We start from the raw sequence: 22288 nt of genomic DNA on the forward strand, positions 1-22288 counted from the left end.
CTGGAATTCCTGAGAAAGAGGAATTCCATCCCTGACACTGTTTAGAATTGCTGGCTCAGGAGAGTAATAAAAAGCAGATTGGCTTTTAGTTGGTTTTCTTATTCTTTAAAAAATTCCTACAGATAATAGAAGCCCTATTGCTTGCACCTGTCAAGTCCTACTCCCACTGCCCTCACCATCTGGTATGCCACTGATTATGTTTCTTCTGATAAAGTGAAACATGAAGTACATATCAGGTACTCTTGACTAAAAAATTGACCTTAGGAGAAAATATCTGCAAATCATATATCTGATAAGGGACTTATATTCAGAATAAATTTTTAGAAACCCTTATAACTCAATAATAAAAAGACAAATAACCCTGTTAAAAATGAGCAAAATACTGATATCTAAATAGACATTTCTACAAAGAAGTTATACAAATGGCCAGTAAATACATGAAAAGATGCTCAGTATCGTTACCTACTGGGGAAATGAAAACCAAAACCTTAATAAGATATCACTTCATATCTACTAGGATGGTTATAATGAAATGACAGACAATAATAGGTATTGGCAAGTATATGGAGAAATTGGAATGTTCATTCCTTGCTGGTGGGAATGAAAAATAGGGCACCTGGGCGTCCCTGGTGGTGCAGTGGTTAAGAATCCGCCTGCCAATGCAGGGGACATGGGTTCGAGCCCTGGTCCGGGAAGATCCCACATGCTGTGGGGCAACTGGGCCCGTGAGCCACGACTACTGAGCCTGCGCATCTAGAGCCTGTGCTCCACAAGAGAGGCTGCGCGAGTGAGAGGCCCGTGCACCGTGATGAAGAGTGGCCCCTGCTCGCCGCAACTAGAGAAAGCCCTCGCACAGAAACGAAGACCCAACTCAGCCAAAAATAAATAAATAAATAAATAAAAATTAAAGAAAAAAAATAGTGCACCCACTTTGAAATGTATTTTGGCAGTGCCTCAAAATGTTAAATACTAAGTTACTATATGACCCAGCAATTCTACTCCTAGGTATATACCTAAGAGAAATTAAACATATGTTTACTTAAAACCTTGCACACAAATGTTCATAGCAGCATTATTCATAATAGTCAAAAGGAGGAAACAACCCAACTATCCATCAACTGATGAACAGATAAATGAAGCGTGGTAGGATCCACACAATAAAAAGGAATGAAATACTGATCCTTCTTGTGACACAGATGAACCTTCAAATATTGGGTTGGCCAAAAAGTGCCTTCGGTTTTTAAGTAAAAATAAAAGACACATTCTTCATTTTCACCAAGAACTTTATTGAACAACGTGTTCATCCTTTTGTTCCACTACCTTCTGCCATTTTTCAGGCAATGTCATAATTCCATCTTCCCAAAACTTTTTATCATTTTGAGCAAAGAACTGTTCCAGGTGCCTTTTACAGTTTTCCAGGGATTTGAAATTTTTTCCATTAAGAGAATTTTGTAAAGATCTAAGTAAATAGAAATCCAAAGGAGCAACGTCTGGTGAATACGGTGGACGAATCAGAACTTCCCAGCCAAACTGTAACAGTTTTTGCCTGGTCATCAAAGAAACATGCGTTTTTCTGTTGACTAATTCTGGATGCTTTTCGTCGAGTGCTGCTTTCAGTTGGTCTAATTGGGAGCAGTACTTGTTGGAATTAATTGTTTGCTTTTCCAGAAGGAGCTCATAGTAGAGGACTCCCTTCCAATCCCACCATATACACAATATCACCTTCTTTGGATGAAGACTGGCCTTTGGTGTGGTTGGTGGTGGTTCATTTCGCTTGCCCCATGATCTCTTCCATTCCACATTATTGTACAGTATCTACTTTTCATCACCTGTCACAATTTGTTTTAAAAAACAGAACGTGTTCATTACGTTTCGGTAGAGACTCATATGTGGAAATATGGTCTAGAAGGCTTTTTTCGCTTAGCTTATGTGGAACCCAAACATCAAAGCGATTCACAAAACCAAGCTGGTGCAAATGATTTTCAACACTTGATTTGGATATTTTGAGTATGTCGGCTATCTCCCGCGTGGTATAACGTTGATTGTTCTCAATTAATGTCTCAATTTGATCGCTATCGACTTCAACTGGTCTACCCAACTGTGGAGCAACGTCCAGTGAGAAATCTGCAGCATGAAACTTCGCAAACCACTTTTGACACATTTGATCAGTCACAGCACCTTCTCCATACACTACACAAATCTTTTTTTGCATTTCGGTCCCGTTTTTACCTTTCTTGAAATAATAAAGCATAATGTGCCAAAAATGTTGTTTTCTTTCATCTTCAATATTAAAATGGCTACACAAAAGTTCACCAATTTTGATGTCTTTTAAAATGCACGCTGATATGACAGCTGTCACATACAATCTAACATTGCTTCGAATGAAGTTAAAGACAACTAAGTGCTACTAGAGCCATCTTAGGGAAAAATCCGAACGAACATTTTGGCCCACCCAATATTATGCTACATGAAAGAAGCCAGTCACAAAGGACCTCATTTATACGAAATGTCCAGAATACAAAAATCCAGAGAGAATGAAAGTATATTAGTGCTAATGAGTATGGGATTTCTTTTTGGGGTGGTGAAAGTGTTCTGAAATTAGATAGTGTTAATGATTGGACAACTCTGTAAATATGCTAAAAAAAATCAAATTATGCACTTTATTTATTTTTATTATATAAGTTTCAAGTGTACAGCATTATAAGTTGACATCTGTATACACTACAAAGTGATTGAACTGTACACTTTAAAATGCGTGAATTGTATGGTATATGATTTATCAATAATACTAGTATTAAGGGAAAAAAAGCTGAATGTGAATCTAACCAAGCCTATGGATCTAACTACCATTTATAGGAAATACAGGGAAATGCCTGACATGCTTTCATGAAGACCCAGTCAAGTTTAGAATGTGACACATTCTATAGGTCAAATGACCTGGTTTCTCAAATGTATCCATGGCAAGAATAAGGTGGGAGGGGGACTGCTATAAAATAAAAGAGGCTTAAGGGAGATGACAATCAAACGTAATACACGGGCCCTGTTTGGATGCAGAGTTGAACAAACCAACTCTCATTTTTGAAACAGTCAGATATGTTTGATTTTAAATAGAGTAATAAATTAAAGAAAGAAATTACTGTTGCTTTAGTTAGTTGTGATAATGGAATGGTGGTTTTTAAAAATAAGTCTTTTCAGTTAGAAATGCCTAATGAAGTACATACTGGTCAAGTGACACAATGTCTTGAGTTTTCTTTAAAATTTTATAGCAAAAAAGAAAGCAAAAGTAAAAAACGAGGGGAGGGCGAAGAGCTTTGTATCATTTGTAGGATGTTGCAGCTGGGTGATGGGTATAAGGGAGTTCTTTAGGCTGTTTCCTCCGCTTGTGTGTAACTTTTAAAATTTCCATAATAAAAAGTTAAAAGAAAAGTAAAGAAAGAACAAAGCACCTCCATACCTATTATGTAGGCCTTACAGTGAAAGGCAGGGAAAGGAGGAGAAACTGATTTTTGAACTTTCTCTCTTTGTTTCTTTGAAAGTCAAAAGTGAAGCTTGGACACCAGGTCCACTGAAAGTATCAGGAACAATTAGGACAGTGAGAAAAAGGTTTAGATAAAAGAGAAGAGAAAATGTGCTTAACATAAAGAGGAGAAGTGAACCAGATAACCATAAGAAAGACTAAACATCCAAAGATTTCTTGATTGGAGGAAAATCCCCACAGCTCCTAAATCATTAATATAAACTTTAGAGAGAAGACGCTAGAGAAAACTGAAATGAAAATTGAGAACAGATATCACAAATTACATCCCATACATAGAAAAGAGCATTGTTTTGTTTGCTAGTGTCTATACAAGGTCAAACAATTAGATGGTTGGAAAAGTCTTTTTTGAGAGCACACTTTAGTTTTCACCTCATTTCTTGGTGTCATAAAAACATCAATGTTGTTTATCTTGTAGCTAAAATTCTAAACTGACTAGTGATGGCACGTAAATGTTTAGTTAATGTCAACACCTAAATAAAGAACATTCTTTGAATACCTCTGTTATTTTTCCCTTAAGACGCTTGCTAAATTTGTAGAGAAGTTGCCTACAACTGTGTGTGTGCGTAAGAAAAACAGAATGAAAAGAGTTTCAGGTCCTACCCTGATGGAATAAGAATGTAGGAGAGTCCATACTGCTGCCCTAATACAGGACTATTCCTATGACCTGAGTCATAGGTAATTCACCAGGTAGGGCCACGTTTTAAACTCTATCAGCAAGTACAGGGAAAAGGGAAGGAACGCTCCTCTTCTAGAAGCCAAGGGCAGCTGCACAACACGTGAGTTGGTTTCCCAATCTTCTATTCAAAACCCTCTCATTTGCATAGAGGCCCAGTCTCAGTGTATGTGATTTGGTTTTCTCCTTTTCTGTGAAGGTAGCCCACAAGTGGAAGACTGAATGAATGTTTGATTTATACCCCAGTTCTAAAAAAGATTTAAAATGGCTTACAATATAGAATAACATAGAATAAGCCAGGTAACATTGAGAAGAAGAAAGGAAAATGATACACTGGTGAGTGAAAAAAAAAAAAAAGCAAGTTACAGAGCAGTATGCATAATACCCCACATATGAATAAAAATGGATAAAAATATTAGCAGAATATATACCAGAGAACATATGCTAAAATGTTAGCCATGGCTATGTCTGGGTAGTGGAATTATGAATCATTTTCATTTTCTTTTTGGTGATTTTCTGTGCTTTCTAACTTTTTAATAATCATGTATTATTTTGAAAACAGAAGAAAACTTTAAAAAGGAAAGTGAGAAAGATCTCAATTTGGTATGCAGGAGACCTGATCCCATTCACTAAATGTATGTAAGGGTAGGGACCTAAAATAGAACAAGCAGTGGAGCTAACACATACGCTGAAGGTCTATGTACCTGCTCCATGTGGGCCTATGTTTTGTCCCTAAGCTTTTTAGTAGCACAACTATTTCTCACTAACATTGAAGTAATCTTGTTATGCAACTTGATAACTGTACCTTTTGCTTAATATCCCCACTGTTCAAACTTCTGAGATGAAGCTTGTCAATAATAATTAGCCATTGTCCCCCAGTCATGTTACTGGTGTGATGGAAATCTAAATAAAGGGACATAGAGGTGCCTGATTAATTATCTCATTGTTCTGCCCTGATTGACGCTGATATCAGGCTATTTCACTACTGCCCTTAAGAGATTACTCTTGGTTATTACATAGGTTACTTGTATATTAGACTAAAATCTGAACAATCTTTAAAAGGAAAAAGAGACTAAAAAATTCATTTGTAATGGAGGGGACTGAGGTCATTCATGAAAATTAGCAAAGATCCAAAAAAACTGTGCAAAGAGATTGATTCAAGTCTCATCAAGATCTTGTAATAAGATCTTGATGGGCCAATTCCAAACTTCTCTAATTTCTCTGAGCTGATAAAAACATAGGTTCACTTAAACATGTTCCCAACTGAAGGGTGGCTTTTGAGTGCAGGGGGTCCACGTTAGCCTTGGGCAGCAGCGGTACTGCCGGTGATGCCATCACAGCCATTGTGCCCCTCCCTCCATGGGGAAATCTCACATCCTGGGTGACGGGCGCTACTGCAGAACATTACCTGCCAGAACCGCACGACCTGCGGGAAGCAGGTTTGTTGTTAAGCCTTGCTAGTGGCGATGCAGGCCGTGAGTGAGACGCAGAAGTGCAGAGTGAGGGGTGTCACTGAATCAGCCATCTTCTGAGAGTAAATTAGACCCTTGGAGTCAGTAAGGTCAGTAAGGTCCCACTGGTGAAGTATTACTCCTTTTTCTTTGTCACTTCTTTCATGTCCCTGTTTTTAAAGTTTCTATCTACTTAAGCACCTAAATCTCAGGCCATAAATAGAATTTTAATTTGTTTGGTTACTTATTTACATAAATATTTATGATTGATAATAGTGTATAAATATTATTTATTATTTAAAAATCTAGTATTCATCCAAAGAACTTTAACAATCTCTGATACTCTTTGGATAGAGCAATGGTGAATGTTACAATTGCAGAATTGGTCTCTGAAGACAACTTTGCAGGTGTCCTGTTAGGGGAATGTGACATATGGCTTGGGAACAATTCTAAAAATAAACTGTATTATTAACATAATGGTGTTAAGTCACTTTGTGTTAATTAAATAGAAGTAACACTACCAAACATATCAAATATATACTTCTAAAATATTAATAAATATTTCTTTCTTCCATTTCTATTACTGTTTCTGATATATAACAGGTGAGCTACCCACATGTGCAGAGGGTTTTCTAGCAGGAAAATTGCGTTTCTGTTGCTTTTGAAATGCAGACGTGTGCTTTGCCAGAGATTATCTGTAATGCAGATGATATGCTATCAGAAATACTAAAGTAAAATTCAGTACATTAATCTAGAAGGAAAGCGGACTTGCGATTAGAAGCTGAATCTGAGTATTAGCGGGGAGTGGTATAACTGTGAGGAATACTAGAGAGAGCAAAAGGAAAACCGGTTGGGTAGGCGGATTTATGAGCTGTCATTTGCTGCCAAGAATTCCATCTCAGTAGCAGTCATCAGAAAAGCTCCTCATTCTCTCCTAAGACGGTCAGCTGGAGTCCTCAAGGCTCCATTTGCTCCTCCTCTGAGTCTCCAGCAATCTATAGGTTTTCATTCATTAAATCAAATTGCCAAAAAACACTTTTTTTCCTATATAATTTAAAATATCAATTTAAAAAGTGAATATTCGGGTTCAAAGTCATTAACCTAAAAATGATTTTATGGTGCCAGATAAAAAGGAAGTTGGTTTACGCAGGGAAGAACCAGTAGAGAGAGAAACTGATAACATGCCTTGGGCAACAAATTGTATTGCTGGGCCTTGGCGGCCAACTATTTTGACCTCCGACTATGGCTGGGCAAACAGCTAAGACCAATGTAAGCAGGAGTGGAAAGTAGTGTTCAGACTTAGGGCTGATTCAGCAGGGAGGGAGGCTGGGGCAAGGGAGGACAGGTGGCCTATAAATAGCAGGTGGTCTTGGAAGGTCTATTTATAAGATGGGGAGATTAGGGCAACAATTTGCCTGCTTTGAAAGCGAGTGGCAGGTGCACACGCCAGGCCTCCTTTCTTGCATGCTGCAGCCTCATGACAAGTGGAACTTCTGACTCCAGTGACATTGACAGTCCTTCACTAGATGCTAAGATAGTGGAAAAACAAGGGGCAAGGCACAAGTCTGAGGAAAGCTGCTTTCCTACTGCTGGGAAGAAGCATTGATATAGATAATGCATATATTACTAAAAGCAAAGTGATGAATAACTCTCTGGAAAGGATTTCAGAATTTTCCAATTGCCTGAAAGAAACATTAATTCCTCTATGTCAGGTTTGTCACCATGAAATATTACAATATGTTTTTACTTAGGTGTTAAGCTTTCTATGGGAACTTCATCTGAGTTTGAAGATGAAATCTTACCAGAAAATGCAAACTATTAACTTTTACTGCAGTGTGATCATTGGCAGGATGCCGTTAAGACCTCGGCAGCTTCTTACCTGGTGGTGGCTATCTTTTCTCCCTTTTTCCAGTCCCAAAATACAATACTGTGAAAATCGTCTAAACCAACCGACACCAGACATTTTCCATCGGCTGTATGAAAACAACACAAATGTCAAATGACTCATTTCTCAATGAAAAACCACAACATTTTATATACTGTAAAGAGGAACAAGAAATTGATCTTAAGAATATTATTTAGGCTCAAATACATTAGGAGAATAATACACTAAGGGGACCTCACTAAATGAAGTGCATAACTACTAATAGCGGAGGTTCTCAATGTATAATAACTGGTTGCTGAATTAAATCGCTGACCCAACATTCCAATCTGAGACACAGGGCTGGGGGGAGCTTCTCAGGTAAGTCACCAAAACCTTGTTTATTTTGTGTCAGACAAATCTCATGACATTTACTAGAAGAGCCATTTAACTTTGTGACTCAGTCTATTGCGCTCTAAAAAAAACCAACTGGTTCTGTTCAACCCTCCAAAATAAGAGCATCATAGAAACTAACTTGGAAAATTCTTTCAAAAGATGACTTTATAATTAAAAAAAATCTTAATGTCTTAGTTTTCCTATTTCAAATGTAATATGCTTGTTGTAGAACATTAAGATGATAGCGACAAAGAAAATTTAAAAATCATCCAAATTTCTAGGCCTACATTTGATATATATCCTTATCAGTTTCTCTACCTAAATGTGCTTTGAAAAGACAAAACCAGGATCATAATGAACATACTATTACTTATTGTTTTTACTTGTTATATGATGAACATTTTCCCTTAGTATTAAATATTATTTATAACACTATCAATAATTCAGACAGGTTGTTTTCCAAAATAAAAAAATATATATGATATGTAAATGAATTTGAAATCAAAATAGTTAATTTGCTTTCTCATTTCAAGACAGAAGAAGAGGTACAGTCAGTAAGTCTTTCCTTTGCTGCCTCCTCACAAAGCTTCACAGGAGAAACATCTCAGGTCAGCAGTTCCTCCCTAGCCTGGAGTGGGCTAGGAGACGGCTGGCCAAGCTCACCAAGGCTCAGTTTAGCAGGGTGTATTCTCCGGCCACACACAGCCAATGGCCTTAGGGTAAAGAAACATGAGTATGTGATAAACCGTTTTCCACAGCCCACTCAGGGTTTCAACTGGTATTTTCAAAGACAGCCCTGGGGTAGATGCCAAATTAGGATTGCCAGGGAAAATAAAGGAGCCTAGTCAAATTGGAATTTCAGATAAGCAATGAATAATTTCTTAGTACAAGTATGTCCTTTGCAATGTTATATTGCATGCAATTATATTGCATGGGACATACTTGTACTAAGAAATTATTTGTTGCTTATCTGAAATTCCAATTTAATTGGGCCTCCTGTATTTTTATTTGCTATATCTGGTGACCCTCCCCAAATGCTGCTTAACTAACGCCCAACCCTTGGGTGCCCTTACTTGTTCCAGAGACCCTCCCCCGACCAACTGGGAACCATAGTCTGCTCCTTTTCTGGAGGAAAAAGGAGAGTAAGAGCCTGGCTTAACAAACCAAATCCTCCCCAATCCTCTACTACCACCAAGTATGAGGCAAGGATTTGAAAGTTACATTAACCCTTTGAAGCTCCTAGACTACAGTAGGTGAAGACATTAACACTTTGACAAAGGCCTAAATCACCACCAGGTGAGTATTATAAACAAATGTGTCTTCTCAATCACAATATGTCTTTATGCTTAAATGTTACCAGGCTTTAAATTGTGCCCCGTGTCTTTTCATGCATTTGGGAGAAGGGACTGGTGATGACTTCCGATTCATTACCAGCAACATCACTTTTCCTGTACCTCTTGGTGTGGCCTGGTTACATTTCCATATTAGCATGTCTCTGTATTTGGTGATTTTATTTTTATTAGAGAGTTCTCTCTCCCTTTTTAGATCCTAAACTCTTATTTAAGACTTACAGTACTTGTATCACATTTCCAACATGATCCTCGTACTGAGATGGTTTTCAATGAATTCTGATGATACTGGGAGATAAAAATGGAATATGCCTACGGATGGTGCAGAGGGAATGGGAATATTCTGTTATATAAAAATTTTAATCAAAAGCACTGCACAGATATTCAGTGTCTCTTTTTTTTTTTGCATTTGTTAATTCTACATTTTGTTTTCTTTTGTAACCTGTGTAGCTATATTAGTATGTCTTTCTTAGAATGCAAACATCCACACATTTTAAATGATAGGTTTTTTTTTTTTTTTTACATTTTATGTCTTTTGAAGAAGTCCTCAGAGTAAGTTGATTTTTTTTTTTTTTTTTTGCTTCTTTTTATTGGAATTTCTGCAAGGCCCCATCAGCTTGTCTTCCCAGTTATACCACCTTTCTACCCCAGTTTGTGACTATGAGTAACAATGAAGCAGCAGAACAAATCTAGAGGTGCCTCAACAACCATACCTCTTCTTTAGGATGGTGACTGTTTCTTGAATTCTGCAGGTGTGGGCAATTTCTACATACCACACAGTTTGGAAATATAATTGGCTATCTTTAACTTTTTCTGAGTTTTTGTTTCCCCTCACAGAGGCTTGATCTTAGCTTTGAAAATCCATTGTTCCTTGACCATTTAGTCAGAGTTTTTGATTTTCAACCATATTTTTAGGGTTTAAGTAATGTCCTTTCAAATCTTTCCAGTCACAGTATGTATTAATTATGGATATTTTGTGACATAGTCCAGAAATAATTCTAAGGAGCTTAATGTCAACAGTAAAGGGCAAATTAGAAAGAGAAATATCTTACTCAGATAATTACAAGTTGGTCCTGTATTCAGGGCTCATAAAAAATGCATAGGTTTTTGGAACCGACACAATGAAATCACACTAGTCTTAGATGTGCCCTTGTGGAAATCAGTATTATTCAATGAAGGTTTTTAAAAATATGAGGATGATATTTAGGCTAGAATATATTTATATCTGAACATTTCCCTTTCTAATTGGTTTTCTGTTCATGTGGAAGCACTTTCCTGTCTGCAAGTACAGAAGCAAAGACGGCTCTGTTTTCCCCAGACAGTGAAAATAAATCCACAACGAGTTGCTCAATTAAGTAACACAATATAAATTCATTCTTTCTAGTTGACATAATTTAGAGGTATGGGTTATGTTGTTAGAAATGTTTTTGATTAAAAATGTCATCTTTTTTGTTTGCTTTGGAAGAGTGGCAAGAATAGATTAATCTAAAGTCCTAGGTGTAACTGCTTATCTGCTGTCTAGTTTTCACATCATTTGCCCGCTTTGTATTTCCATGACAATCTCTTTCTCTAATTTCTTTCTGTTATCGGCAGGTTTCCACAACACCCCCCAAGATGAGCTGACGTGTAAGAGACAGGTGGGTGTGGAGATACGCTGAGGCACTCAGATGGGGCCACCAGCTAGGTAATAACCAATGTAGGTGTCCTGTTTACGTGGTTAAACTGGGAAACCTAAATCATCTTCTCTTTCAGCATTCTGACTTGAACTCCTCACTTTACTGCAAGCATCCAAAAAGAAGGGATAGATACTCCTGCTCATGAAAGTGTTTGACTCATGGCTGTTCTAGGACAGGGGTCTCTTTTCACGAGGGTGCTGTTGCACGTGGCAGCCTCTATGCACCACCATGCCCACACCACATTTACACTGGAGAGCGGGGGTGGAGGCAGCTGGAGGCACTGGCCATCGGGTAGAAGGAGTGAGGAAGTAGGGGGGCACAATGAGTGGTCCAGGTACGACTCTCATGCTAAAAGTTTACACCAGCCCTGGCGGAGGGCAGGGGCAGGAAAGGGCAGGAGGACCGAGAGGGAGAGCACAGCCGGCACGGCTTCCACCAGCTGACGGCCCCAGGCCTGGTGGCTTTCTCACGGGACTGAGAGCCAGGAGACCTGGGTCCTCGCTCTGGATCTGCCACTGTCTGACTTTTACCGCAGCCATACAACCAGACTCTCTGTATCTACATTCTTGGCCTATAAAGTGGTGCAGGCATCTGTTTAAGACTAAAGCTATATCATTATAACACAAGGTACTACTATCAATATAAATTAAACCAAAGAGGCTTCAGGTCACACCTTCAGTAGGGCCATAGAGACCACAAAGATCAATCGACCACAGTTCATCTGCATGTAACCATACACGGTGATGGATCAAACACAGTACATACTTCCTTACTTCCTGAATGGTCCTTAATGTTAGCGCCTTCTCAAACTATCACCTAGCTTCCTTTCTGCCATTTATAAATTAACATCGTATTTCAACTCTGAGACAAAAATATAATTTTCCACAATCAAAAATACCACATTCGGGGCTTCCCTGGTGGCGCAGTGGTTGAGAGTCCGCCTGCCGATGCAGGGGACACGGGTTCATGACCTGGTCCGGGAAGAACCCACGTGCCGTGGAGCGGCTGGGCCCGTGAGCCATGGCCGCTGAGCCTGCGCGTCTGGAGCCTGTGCTCCGCAATGGGAGAGGCCACAGCAGTGAGAGGCCTGCGTACCGCAAAAAACAAAAAACAAAACAAAAAAACCCCACATTTGCTGCATAAATGGGCGCTTCCTTAGTGACTATTATCTGGGGAATAGAGAATGTATTGTTAAAACTGAAATATCCTTTTTATGCAGAAAGTATTTTATATCTGGGCATTTCTTTATTTTCCCAAAATGGGAATTAGAAGCAGTGACAGAATCAGCTTCTCGGCCTCTTCCAGAGTGCCTGGTTTCTCTATCCCGGGCAATGACGTAAGGGGCTGCCTTACGAGGGGAAGATTTCTAAGTGCAGCTAATTTCTCGATCTTCCTTTTATAAAACCACTAAGCCCAGAAGAGACGGAAGCTCTCAGAAATGCAGAGATCAAGTTACTGGGTACCAGCTTATTGCTACTAACTTGCCTCATAATCAATGTTTTTGATCAACATTCCTCTAATCTCTTCTCTAAACGTATTCAGCATGAGTTGGTTCTTCTGATTTTCCTAAATTTAAAAACCAAAAATTTATTCAATTCTCTAGAAAAAATAATCTGATGATTATTGAATTCTATTTCTAGTATTCTAAATTTCCTGCCACTGTTTATACATTAATACACATACACACATTTCAGTTGAAATCAGTGAGTAGATACTTTGAGTTCTACTTTTTTTCTTAACTTGATACATAGAAATGTGTATGAAATACACATGGTCCACATACTTGTCATTTTGAATTATAGCTTTTGTTAAACAGTGCCAAATTGTCTACTAGAATTATTGAGTCAATTTGCAAAGTTGCTGACAATATGAATATGAGAGTCTCCATAACCTAGTGCACATTTAGGTTTTATTATTTTATTTAATGGGTGTCTTACCACTCTTCTAGAACATACTGATTAATATAATTTTTATATTAAGTATACACATGTGTATCCGCTAGCAAGTTAATTTAGGAAAAGAACACAGTTCAGCCATCAGGTAGAACTGTTAAAATAAAAAAAAAAGCAGAAATCCATTCACATCTTTGGAATAGAATCTTATTTGAACTCAAATTATAGTTTCATTTTAGATTTTACTGCTTTATCAAGGATACATGGTACACTTATGAAAGTTGTATGTACATCAAACTCCTGGAAGTTTAGGACTTTGTATTCACCGTTTATCAGGTGCATTATCTGGGCCTTCAACTGGCAGGTGGTAGCCAAGTAATTCTCTCTTCCTTGCTCCTCATGCCTCATGTACCTCACATGCCCACCAGCGTAGAGTATGAACAATTTAGGTTTGATTTTTACTAATTCAATAACCAAAGTATTGAATAACTTCTAATAGTGATATAACAACTCAGATTTGTATAGTAGGTTACAGCATATGAGAATAAGCGTGTGACACACTCACACAAATCTGTACCATGTGATTGGTCAGAGAATAAAGATAACTTTCATCCAAAGATGGTTTACAATGTGAAGTTCTAGTAGCAGTAGTGAAAGGCAAGACAGAGAGCATTAAGCAAAACTTCATTCATTCATTCATTCATTCACGTTTTTGGAGTAGCTTCTGTGTCTCTACAGCATGTGCAGTGGGGAACAGAGAGATGGGCTAGATGAGTAGTTTACTGTCTGAGAAGGGCATAGGAGCTGCTAAGACACATAACTACTGTACCACATAGACTCTAACAGGTACCACAAGAGCAATGACAACAAATGGGCTAAGGGATACAGAAGAAGGGACAGGACATTTCTCCCTGGAAGGATGGAGGAGAAAACTTTGAGCTTGGTCTTAAAGGATGGTTGGACTTGAACAGACACATGGTAACAGCATGAGCAAAGGAACACAGGCAAAAAGGACAGGAATGCATTTAGGTTCTACAGTTAGGTAGACGGAAAGGAGCACGAGTGGGTTAGTGGGTGAAAACACTGCAAAGGAAGGTTGAGGCCAGATCATAGAAGGCCATGAATGTCCAAACATGGGCTCAGCCCTGAGTCAGTCAACCAAGGGGAGTCTATGTGGTAGCAATGTAATTGCACTTCCAGAAGACTCCAGAAATGGGCAGGATGGACTGGACAAAGTGGGGATGGAATCAGAGACCAGCATAACCACCATGCACAGACTAGAGGAAGTTCGGGCCTGAACTAGGAGAGTAGAGAGGGAGGTACATAAGAGAGAGACTGGGGTTGTGAAATGGAATTTAACAACCAATATTATACACATTGCACATATTAAACATTTGAACGAAATTTAGAAAAAGGAAATTACAGAATCAGTTTTCTGTAGAAAGTTTAGAAATTTTTTCTACAGATCTAATATCTACATTGGGGTTATTAAAAATTTCTAGGTTAAAAACACCTTCTGCGATAGGCCCTCATTCTTCAATTCTAGCATAAAGAAATGGTTTTATTCTAAAGAAAATTATAAGTTAGTATTTTTTTTAACAGCACAGTGTTAAAATTTTAAATTAAGGAGATGGAAACTTCAGTTCTAATTTTTCAATATGAAATTTTATTTCCAAAACACCAGTGTTGTAAAGTGGACCTTTGCAGAGAATTTGCACCCCTCGCTCTAGTTCTTTACATTTTAAATCACAGGTGCTGTGTTCCCACTTATTTGGAGAGATGAAACTGATGTTCTGAGTCACTGCCAGACATTTGCAACTAAGTCTTTCAATGGTAACAGCTGCTCTGGATTTCACATCTCTCAAGCAAATGCAGAATACAGTGTGAGCTCTGGGTAACGAGTTGGGAGAGAGAAAATGAGGAAGATGAGGAAAGGAGGTGTGATCACATTCACACATCTGATTTCCAGTCTAAGGCTGGGTAGCTGACAGATGAAGGGCTTACCTCCTTACAAGCAGGACTAAACTAAATAAAAGGATCTTTTTTTAAAAAAAAACAAACCCAAAGTAAATATGGAAGCATCTGTCAATGACTCCAGTGGCAAACTGGTGCTTACCTGAAAAATCGAGCGCACACACTCCTCTCTGATGTTGTCCTTTCAACAGTGACAAACATTTTAGAGTCTGTGTGTCCCACACATGAATAGCAGCATCTCTCCCAACCTTAAATTACAGGATGAGTGTTATTAACTAATTATAAACTATAATAAGAATGATTTTGTTCCTTAGAGTCAAGTGCTGCTCAGAAATCAAAACCCACACATTTGGAGAGTAGGAAGACCCTGGGAAACCATCTGGTCCAACTCCACTGTTTTCCAGATGAGGAAACTGAGGCACAGGGTCTAAGGGTCTTGTTCTGGCATCAAGGTGGGTGCCAGCAGAATCTAACCTGGTACATGGCTCCCAGTTAAGGGATATTTAAAACTAGCTCAAACGTCCACTGTGCTTTGTTTCTGTCAGTTAGTTCTACCCTTCCCTTCTGCCTTCTCAACTCCACACATGATTCCACTCAGCTGTATGTTTTCATGGCACTATCCTCAGAGCTCTTTTACCCACCTCAATTATTTACCCGCCTCAAGAAGGCCTGACCCTACTTCTCCCCCTGGGAAATGAAAGTTTCATGGCTTAACTCTCTGTCATTAAGGTGGCTTCTCCTCAAGGGGACACAAGCTTCTATCATACCAATTCCCAACAACAGAGAAAACTGTAATACTAAAGTGGTTTTCCTCACTTATAATGCATAGGGGGAAAAAACCCTTTTGGGTATGATGACTCTAAAAGGGAAAATGGGACATAAAGCCATGCACATAACTGAGCAGAGTCTGGCCAACTCCTACACTGGCCTATGGAGGCTAAGTTACCCCTGGAGTGGCTATTGGCATACTGGTCTGCCTCCCAATTACAGTATGGAGTGTGGTAACTCCTCAGGGGTTTATGTAAAGAACCAATCTCTGTTTTTTCTTTCAAAGGAAGACTATTAGACACCCATGAATCAAGCATCTTCTGTTTCTAAGAAAGACAATAAAGGGGGAGGGGGCAGGAAAGAGTGAAAAGGCAAAGTAGTGATCAATTACTTATAAAACTTAATATCAGAATAGATGGTCTAATTTGCCGTTGGAGGAGCAGCAAACCAGTTTTTCAATTAATGGCTCTTCCGTTTTGGAGGACTGTAATCCTTTTACAAATATAAGAGCTACGAACTCTTCTCCTCCCCAGATGGACATTTCTGGGGGTTGACTCCCGTCAGGCCCTCAGTTTCATCCAGGGATCTCATGAACATCAGGCTATAAACCCTGTTCAAACACTTTTACCTCCTGTATGTCAAGTCTCAGAAATAGTTTGTTGTCTCATAAGGTCAAAAGACCTTCATAAGGTCAAAAATTTTCTTGGAATTTGCCACTTAGATGTTGAGGATCAGGTGAAGTATTACCTACAGTTAAAAGCCCATGATAAAACTGAACAAAAATGTAACCTATACATTGGTAGAAAAGAGCACAACACTGAAAATACTGTTGACAATAGTATTGCTTTACCAGCAAGACAATAAATCTGAGTTTAACAGATTCTCTGTTTACTGAGTTTACTTCTATCCCCCTCCTTTTCCACACAAAATGATTGACTACAGGGCTCTATTTTGAGCAGCATTTCAATTATAGACTCAATCCGAAGTTTGGCATTCCAAAATGGTTCATATAAAGTTTAGTTTTTTGAAGGTTAAAGTATAATAAACTAGCCACAGTTCATATGACTTTAACTTTTACAAAAATAACTATACACTGGATGTTACAGTAGTATTAAAAGATGGTTCATTCAATAAACATTTACTGAGTACCTAGGATATACTAAGTTCTGGGTAAACAGTAATGAGGAAAATACATTAAGACTTCATGGAATTTACAATACTCTAGTTTTACCTAATCCTATTCATAGATATCATCATGTGAGAATAAGAATCCCTCAAAGCCTTCCCAAAAGTGCTGGAATGTATTGGTTGACTCTCCCACCATCATGAAATGATCCAGCATTCACTGCACTTTCAGCTTCCTGCCTTAGGTTTATTTCTACCAAGTATTTCTTGAATTTCTCATATGTAAGCTGAATTCAAAATTAAATCCTCTCTCTCTTTGGCTAAACTCCCATCTTACAGGAGAGATATATACCTGCCCAGTGGCCACATAGTCCTTCACTGGATGGATGGTCAAGCTGAGAATGTCATCATCGTGTCCCAGGTACAGCCTCTGCGAGTGTTGTTGCCTATTGTACACAACAGCAACTGCAGCAATGTGATAGACCACTTCTCCAGCTTGTGTGTAGAACAGATTGTTTCTACAATCATAGCCTCTATAGCTGAAGCACAGGTCCAAGAGATGCACAGTCGTTGAACGCACAGTGAATGAACAGAGCAGAAGTTGTGAGAAGATAAAGTTAACATGTTAATATGGACATGGACAAGCAGAACCCAGGTGTCTCCACAGTTGCCTAGGACAGTGATCGTCAGTGGGGGTATGAGGACCTCTGAGGGCATGTGATGACTTTCTAAGAGGCAAATGGACACTGATAATTTTAACAGAATCTATTTCCAGATCCTCAGGTACCATATGTGCTTTCTCCTAAAACTGACCAGTCTGAGAACACACCTGTGATGAGGTACTGGCTTTCCTTTCCCACCTCCCCTTTCCTAATCGCCTTCCTCCCAATTTAGGAAGTCATTCCTCTCATCCATCGGGAATCTTACTATGGTATATTACCCTGGAATGTCAAACCTTCCAGGGACACCAAAACAAGTACAAGTGCGGATGGATGTTGAAAGTGAATAACTCTAATAACTGGGTAAGAAATCCTTTTGCAAGTCAAGTGACTTCCAATTCTTTGCTTTTAACAAATTTGAACAGTGATTTAACTGAATTCTTAGCTGATGGATCACTAAACTACATTTTTGTGTGATACATCAAAATCACGCCACATATTTTTGGTCTATGACAAAGAGGAGTTTAAAGAACTGATCACCATTGCTGTGATAAAACTGCCTCTGTTCTCATCTACTTAAGTAGCTAGATATGAATAAGCTTTCTTAGCGCTTACATTAAAAAGTGAAAAATTGGAATAGATTCAATGCTAAACTGTTACCCTCTAGCAATAAGAGATATATATGCACATATATCTGAACTCATTGAAACAATTCTATCTTATTAAAAGAAATTTTCCAATAAAATTACTTATGTTTAATAACTATCAGAATTTGTACTACATTTATGTTGATTTGGCCAGCTATTTATTACTAATAGTTATAACAATAATTAAATCCAGAAAAAAATTGTTAATGCTTAGAGTAGCACTGTCCAACAGAACTATTATGTGAGTCACATAGGTAATTGAAAAATTTTCTAACTGTCACATTAAAAAAAAAGGAACAGATGAAACTTAAGAACATTTAACCCATTATGTCCAAAATATTATCATGTCCACATGTAATCAATATAAAACATTTTAATGAGGTAAATTTCTTTTTCATGCTAAGCCTTCAAACTCTGGTGTGCATTTTCCACATAGAGCACATTCAGCCCAGCCACATTTCAAGTGATCGTTGGCTACAAGTAGATATCGTACCAGACAGCACAGAGTTAGAGACTTATGGTCACGGAGAATTAAATTTAAATTGACCATATAGATACGTTTTTTCCTTGTTGAAGTTATGACAGGGTAATCAATAAAAGACTTACAAGCATAAAAATATTATATTAGGGTAAAATTCTGTAGGAGAAGTAGAATAGAAATATGAGTTCATGTATTTGCGATATTGATGATAATGGGAATCAAATATCTATGCATTTGGGTTCCACTGGAGCCATCTAAATAAATAATGTGAGTATTCATAAAACACAAGATATATTCTTCACAACCATTTAAGCTTAGGTTGAAAAAGCTTAGATGTTAACTTAAAGTGTGGAAGGTTGTACATGATTTTCAAAATTCAAAATTATTTGGGGTACACGTGAACAAAAGCATTTGAAGGAAATACTGTCCTGGGAAAGCCAGCTGAATAGAGCAGGAGTTACGGGATAAAGGAAGCAGAGATGGAGAGAATAAAATGAAATAACAATGAGTGGTAGTAACACATGCAACACAAAAGTACATGAAGTGTGAAAAATCTAGATACACACACTGAGATGGCCATAGAACACTGAGAAAACTGGACAGAGAGCCGTGGTTAAAATATTAACCACAGGTAAGTGCAAACTGGAGAGAAGAGCCAGCCTGAATTGGGGTAACACTGAGAAGAAGGACGAAAAGGTGATAAGATTGGTGACAGACCACCCACCCATGTATGAACTGGAGTTTCAAGCTGTCCTCAGGAGCCTTTTCTCGTTTGAGGAAGGACACTGCATGGTTTTTCTCTTTACTTTGTTGCTTTAGCTGAGGTAGATCTTCTTTGTAAACCTTCAAGCGTAACAGAAACATTTAGTTAGAGACTCTTCAGGTTTCAAATATATTAATGTCTTGACATTCTCTTTAATTGCAGGAACTCAAGTTTTTGAAAACATAAGAAGCTAAAAATGGTCACAAGAGACAAAGAAGGGCATTATATAATGATAAAGGGGTCAACTCATCAAGAAGATATAACAATGGTAAATATTTATGCACCTGACATCAGAGCATCTAAATATACAAAGCATATATTAACAACTAAAAGAAGAAATAAATATCAATACAATAATAGTTGGGAACTGTAAAACCCCACTCCCAACAACGGATTAATCATCCAGACAGAGAATCAATAATGAAACAGCAGATTTGAACAATACTACAGACCAAATATCTTAACAAATACAGAACATTTCATCTATCAGCAGCAGAACATACATTCTTCTCAAGCACACAAGGAACATTTTCTAGGACAGATCATGTTAGACCACAAAACAAGGCTCAATAAATTTAAGAAGACTGAAATTATATCAAGTATATTTTCTGACCACTATAGTATGAAACTAGAAATAAGTAACAGGAAGAAAGCTGGGAAAGTCACAAATATGCAGAAATCAACACACTCCTCAACAACTAATGGATCAAAGAAGAAATCAAAAAGGAAATTTTTAAAAATCTTGACACAAATGAAAATGGAAATGCAACATACCAGAACTTACAGGATACAGCAAAAGCATTTCTCAGGGGAAATTTTGTAGCTAATAAACATATACATTAAGGAAAAAGAAAGATCTCAGATAAAGAACTTAATATTATACCTCAAGGAACTAGAAAAAAAGTTTGGACTTAGTTTGGACACTAAGTTCAAAGTTAGCAGAAGAAAGGAAGTAACATAGATTAGTGCAGAAATACATGAAATAGAGAATAGGAAAACAATAGAAAAGATTAACAAAACTAAGAGTTGGTTCTTTGAAAAGACAAACAAAATTGAGAACATAAGACATGAGATTGAATTTTACTTTTTTCTAATGAACAAAACTAACTTGAAATATCTTTTAAGTCATTGGGATTTAAAAGAATTAAAAAAAAATTTTGCTATTATGTTTCTAAATCAATTTATATCCAGAAAATATATTACTTTTCTGATAAATAAAGGAAATTATTAAATAAAATTATCAATAAAATATAATTTAAATATTTCGTTATGATTTCTTCTAAGGCAAGAAATCTCTTGATTATTCAGAAATGTGTAAAATGTGGGCCACATGAATCATGGTGATCACTCTTTGGAATTATCCTTCTTTCATGACCTCATGAATCTTTCAGATCAGACTCTGGGATACAGAGCAAAGCTCTTGGTCTAACCTAGGACCTAAAATGTGCTGCTGGCTGAGAGAACATTCTCGATAATTTAAATGTAGATAAAATCATGTAGCTAAAATTTTGTCTATCATGTATTTATACCCTACAATCAAGAGATATAAATTTAACACATTTAAATGAAATACGATTCATAATTTCTCATCTTCATATAGGAAAGTTTTCATTTAATCAAACTACATTACAAAAAAATCATGAAAATATTATAATGAAATTCATATTTAGGATTTGACCAAAAATCGTTTAAAAAAAACGGAAGTCAGAAGATATCTCACTACTGCCTTGTCTATTACAGATGCAGTGAACTAAGCTTTTAAAATCTAATGATAATTATTCATCTGAATTCATGATGGTTTCATCAGCTCATCAACTACTTTAGAGAACTGAATTCTAGTCTTGGCATTTCTACCGCTTATTTGAACAAGTCTCATAACCTCTGTGGGCCTCAAAGTCCCATCTGTAGAACAGACTCCCTGCTCAGGAACAACTCAGGAATCAAATATAGACAACATGAATTAAATAATCTAGGTGAAAGCTTTAGAAAGTAAGATGTCAGGGAGAATATATAAATCCTAGGCATGAATTTCAATTGAGTCATTCCTTTTCATTCTTTTACTAGCACTATTTTTATTAAATAGAAACATCCCAACTAAAAAAACTGCATTTCTTTTTCCCTAAATTGTGTGTTTATTTTGCTTAAATTCCATTTCCCCTTGATATTAGGGTGTAATATTTGCATGATATTAATAATTTCCTTTCAAATCTTTATCTTTAGCAGTTTTATAGCATAATACAATACACAGTCAAACCGATTTAGTCTTGAAGTTAACCTAAACCATCAGTTGGACTACTTTTGTACTAACCTAATTTTTCAAATATTGAATCAGTGAGTGACAATTATGGGTTGGGGAAAAAAAGTCATCATCTGAAAAGTTGTACATTCAGAGCTTATGTAGAGGCAAAGCCAAGTAGCACGCACAATGTGCACTTTGGAGAGAAGCCCATACCCACTACAGGCAATGTGGATGTGGGCAAAGTACTCAGCCTCTCAGGGGTTACTGTTGGGTTGAATTCGGTGTATGTAAAGCACAGGATGTGGCCCCATAGAGACACTTGATACATGGCAGCTGCCACGGGCCTATGTGGTAAGTTTCCATGGGGCAACACTGACGGTTGCTGTGTCTGAAATCTTATTCACTCCATGTTCACGTATGGAATCTGCTTCACATACCTCTGTTAAATGACTAGGAAGAAAACAGAATCCCTAGGGTTATCACCATTAAGAAGGTGATACCTGTCCAGATTCCAATGAAGGATTACGCCCTTTAATACACACAATTTAGTGCTAAAATTAAGTGTCTATTTTCAAAAAATTTGGTTGTAATTGTCCAACTTTTCTACTAAAGATGATTTCTGACTGGAAGGATAATGTGCATTGTATTTGGGCTTTTACTTTAATTAAATGGATAATGGTCTCCATAAGTTAAGAGAGGAATCAGGACAACAGCTCATTTGCAAACTACCATGCCTCCAGGGATACCTATTCTATAAAGAAAACACATGCTTTAATGATCTGCTAAGAAAATGAAA

General features: G+C 37.5%; 1 protein-coding gene across 1 annotated transcript in view; it reads right to left on the reverse strand.

Moving 5' to 3' along the window:
• EML6 (EMAP like 6) overlaps nt 1–22288 on the reverse strand; it is a 349731-nt gene that overhangs the window by 90379 nt on the left and 237064 nt on the right. Inside the window, exons 14-17 of the mRNA XM_079941576.1 lie at nt 19215–19333; nt 17056–17242; nt 14953–15058; nt 7542–7635 (exon numbers count right to left, since the gene is read on the reverse strand). Coding sequence (XP_079797702.1) covers nt 7542–7635; nt 14953–15058; nt 17056–17242; nt 19215–19333 — 506 coding nt within the window. The remainder of the gene's footprint in view (nt 1–7541; nt 7636–14952; nt 15059–17055; nt 17243–19214; nt 19334–22288) is intronic.

The sequence above is a fragment of the Stenella coeruleoalba genome (assembly GCF_951394435.1).
Source record: "Stenella coeruleoalba genome assembly, chromosome: 13".
NCBI lineage: Eukaryota > Metazoa > Chordata > Mammalia > Artiodactyla > Delphinidae > Stenella > Stenella coeruleoalba.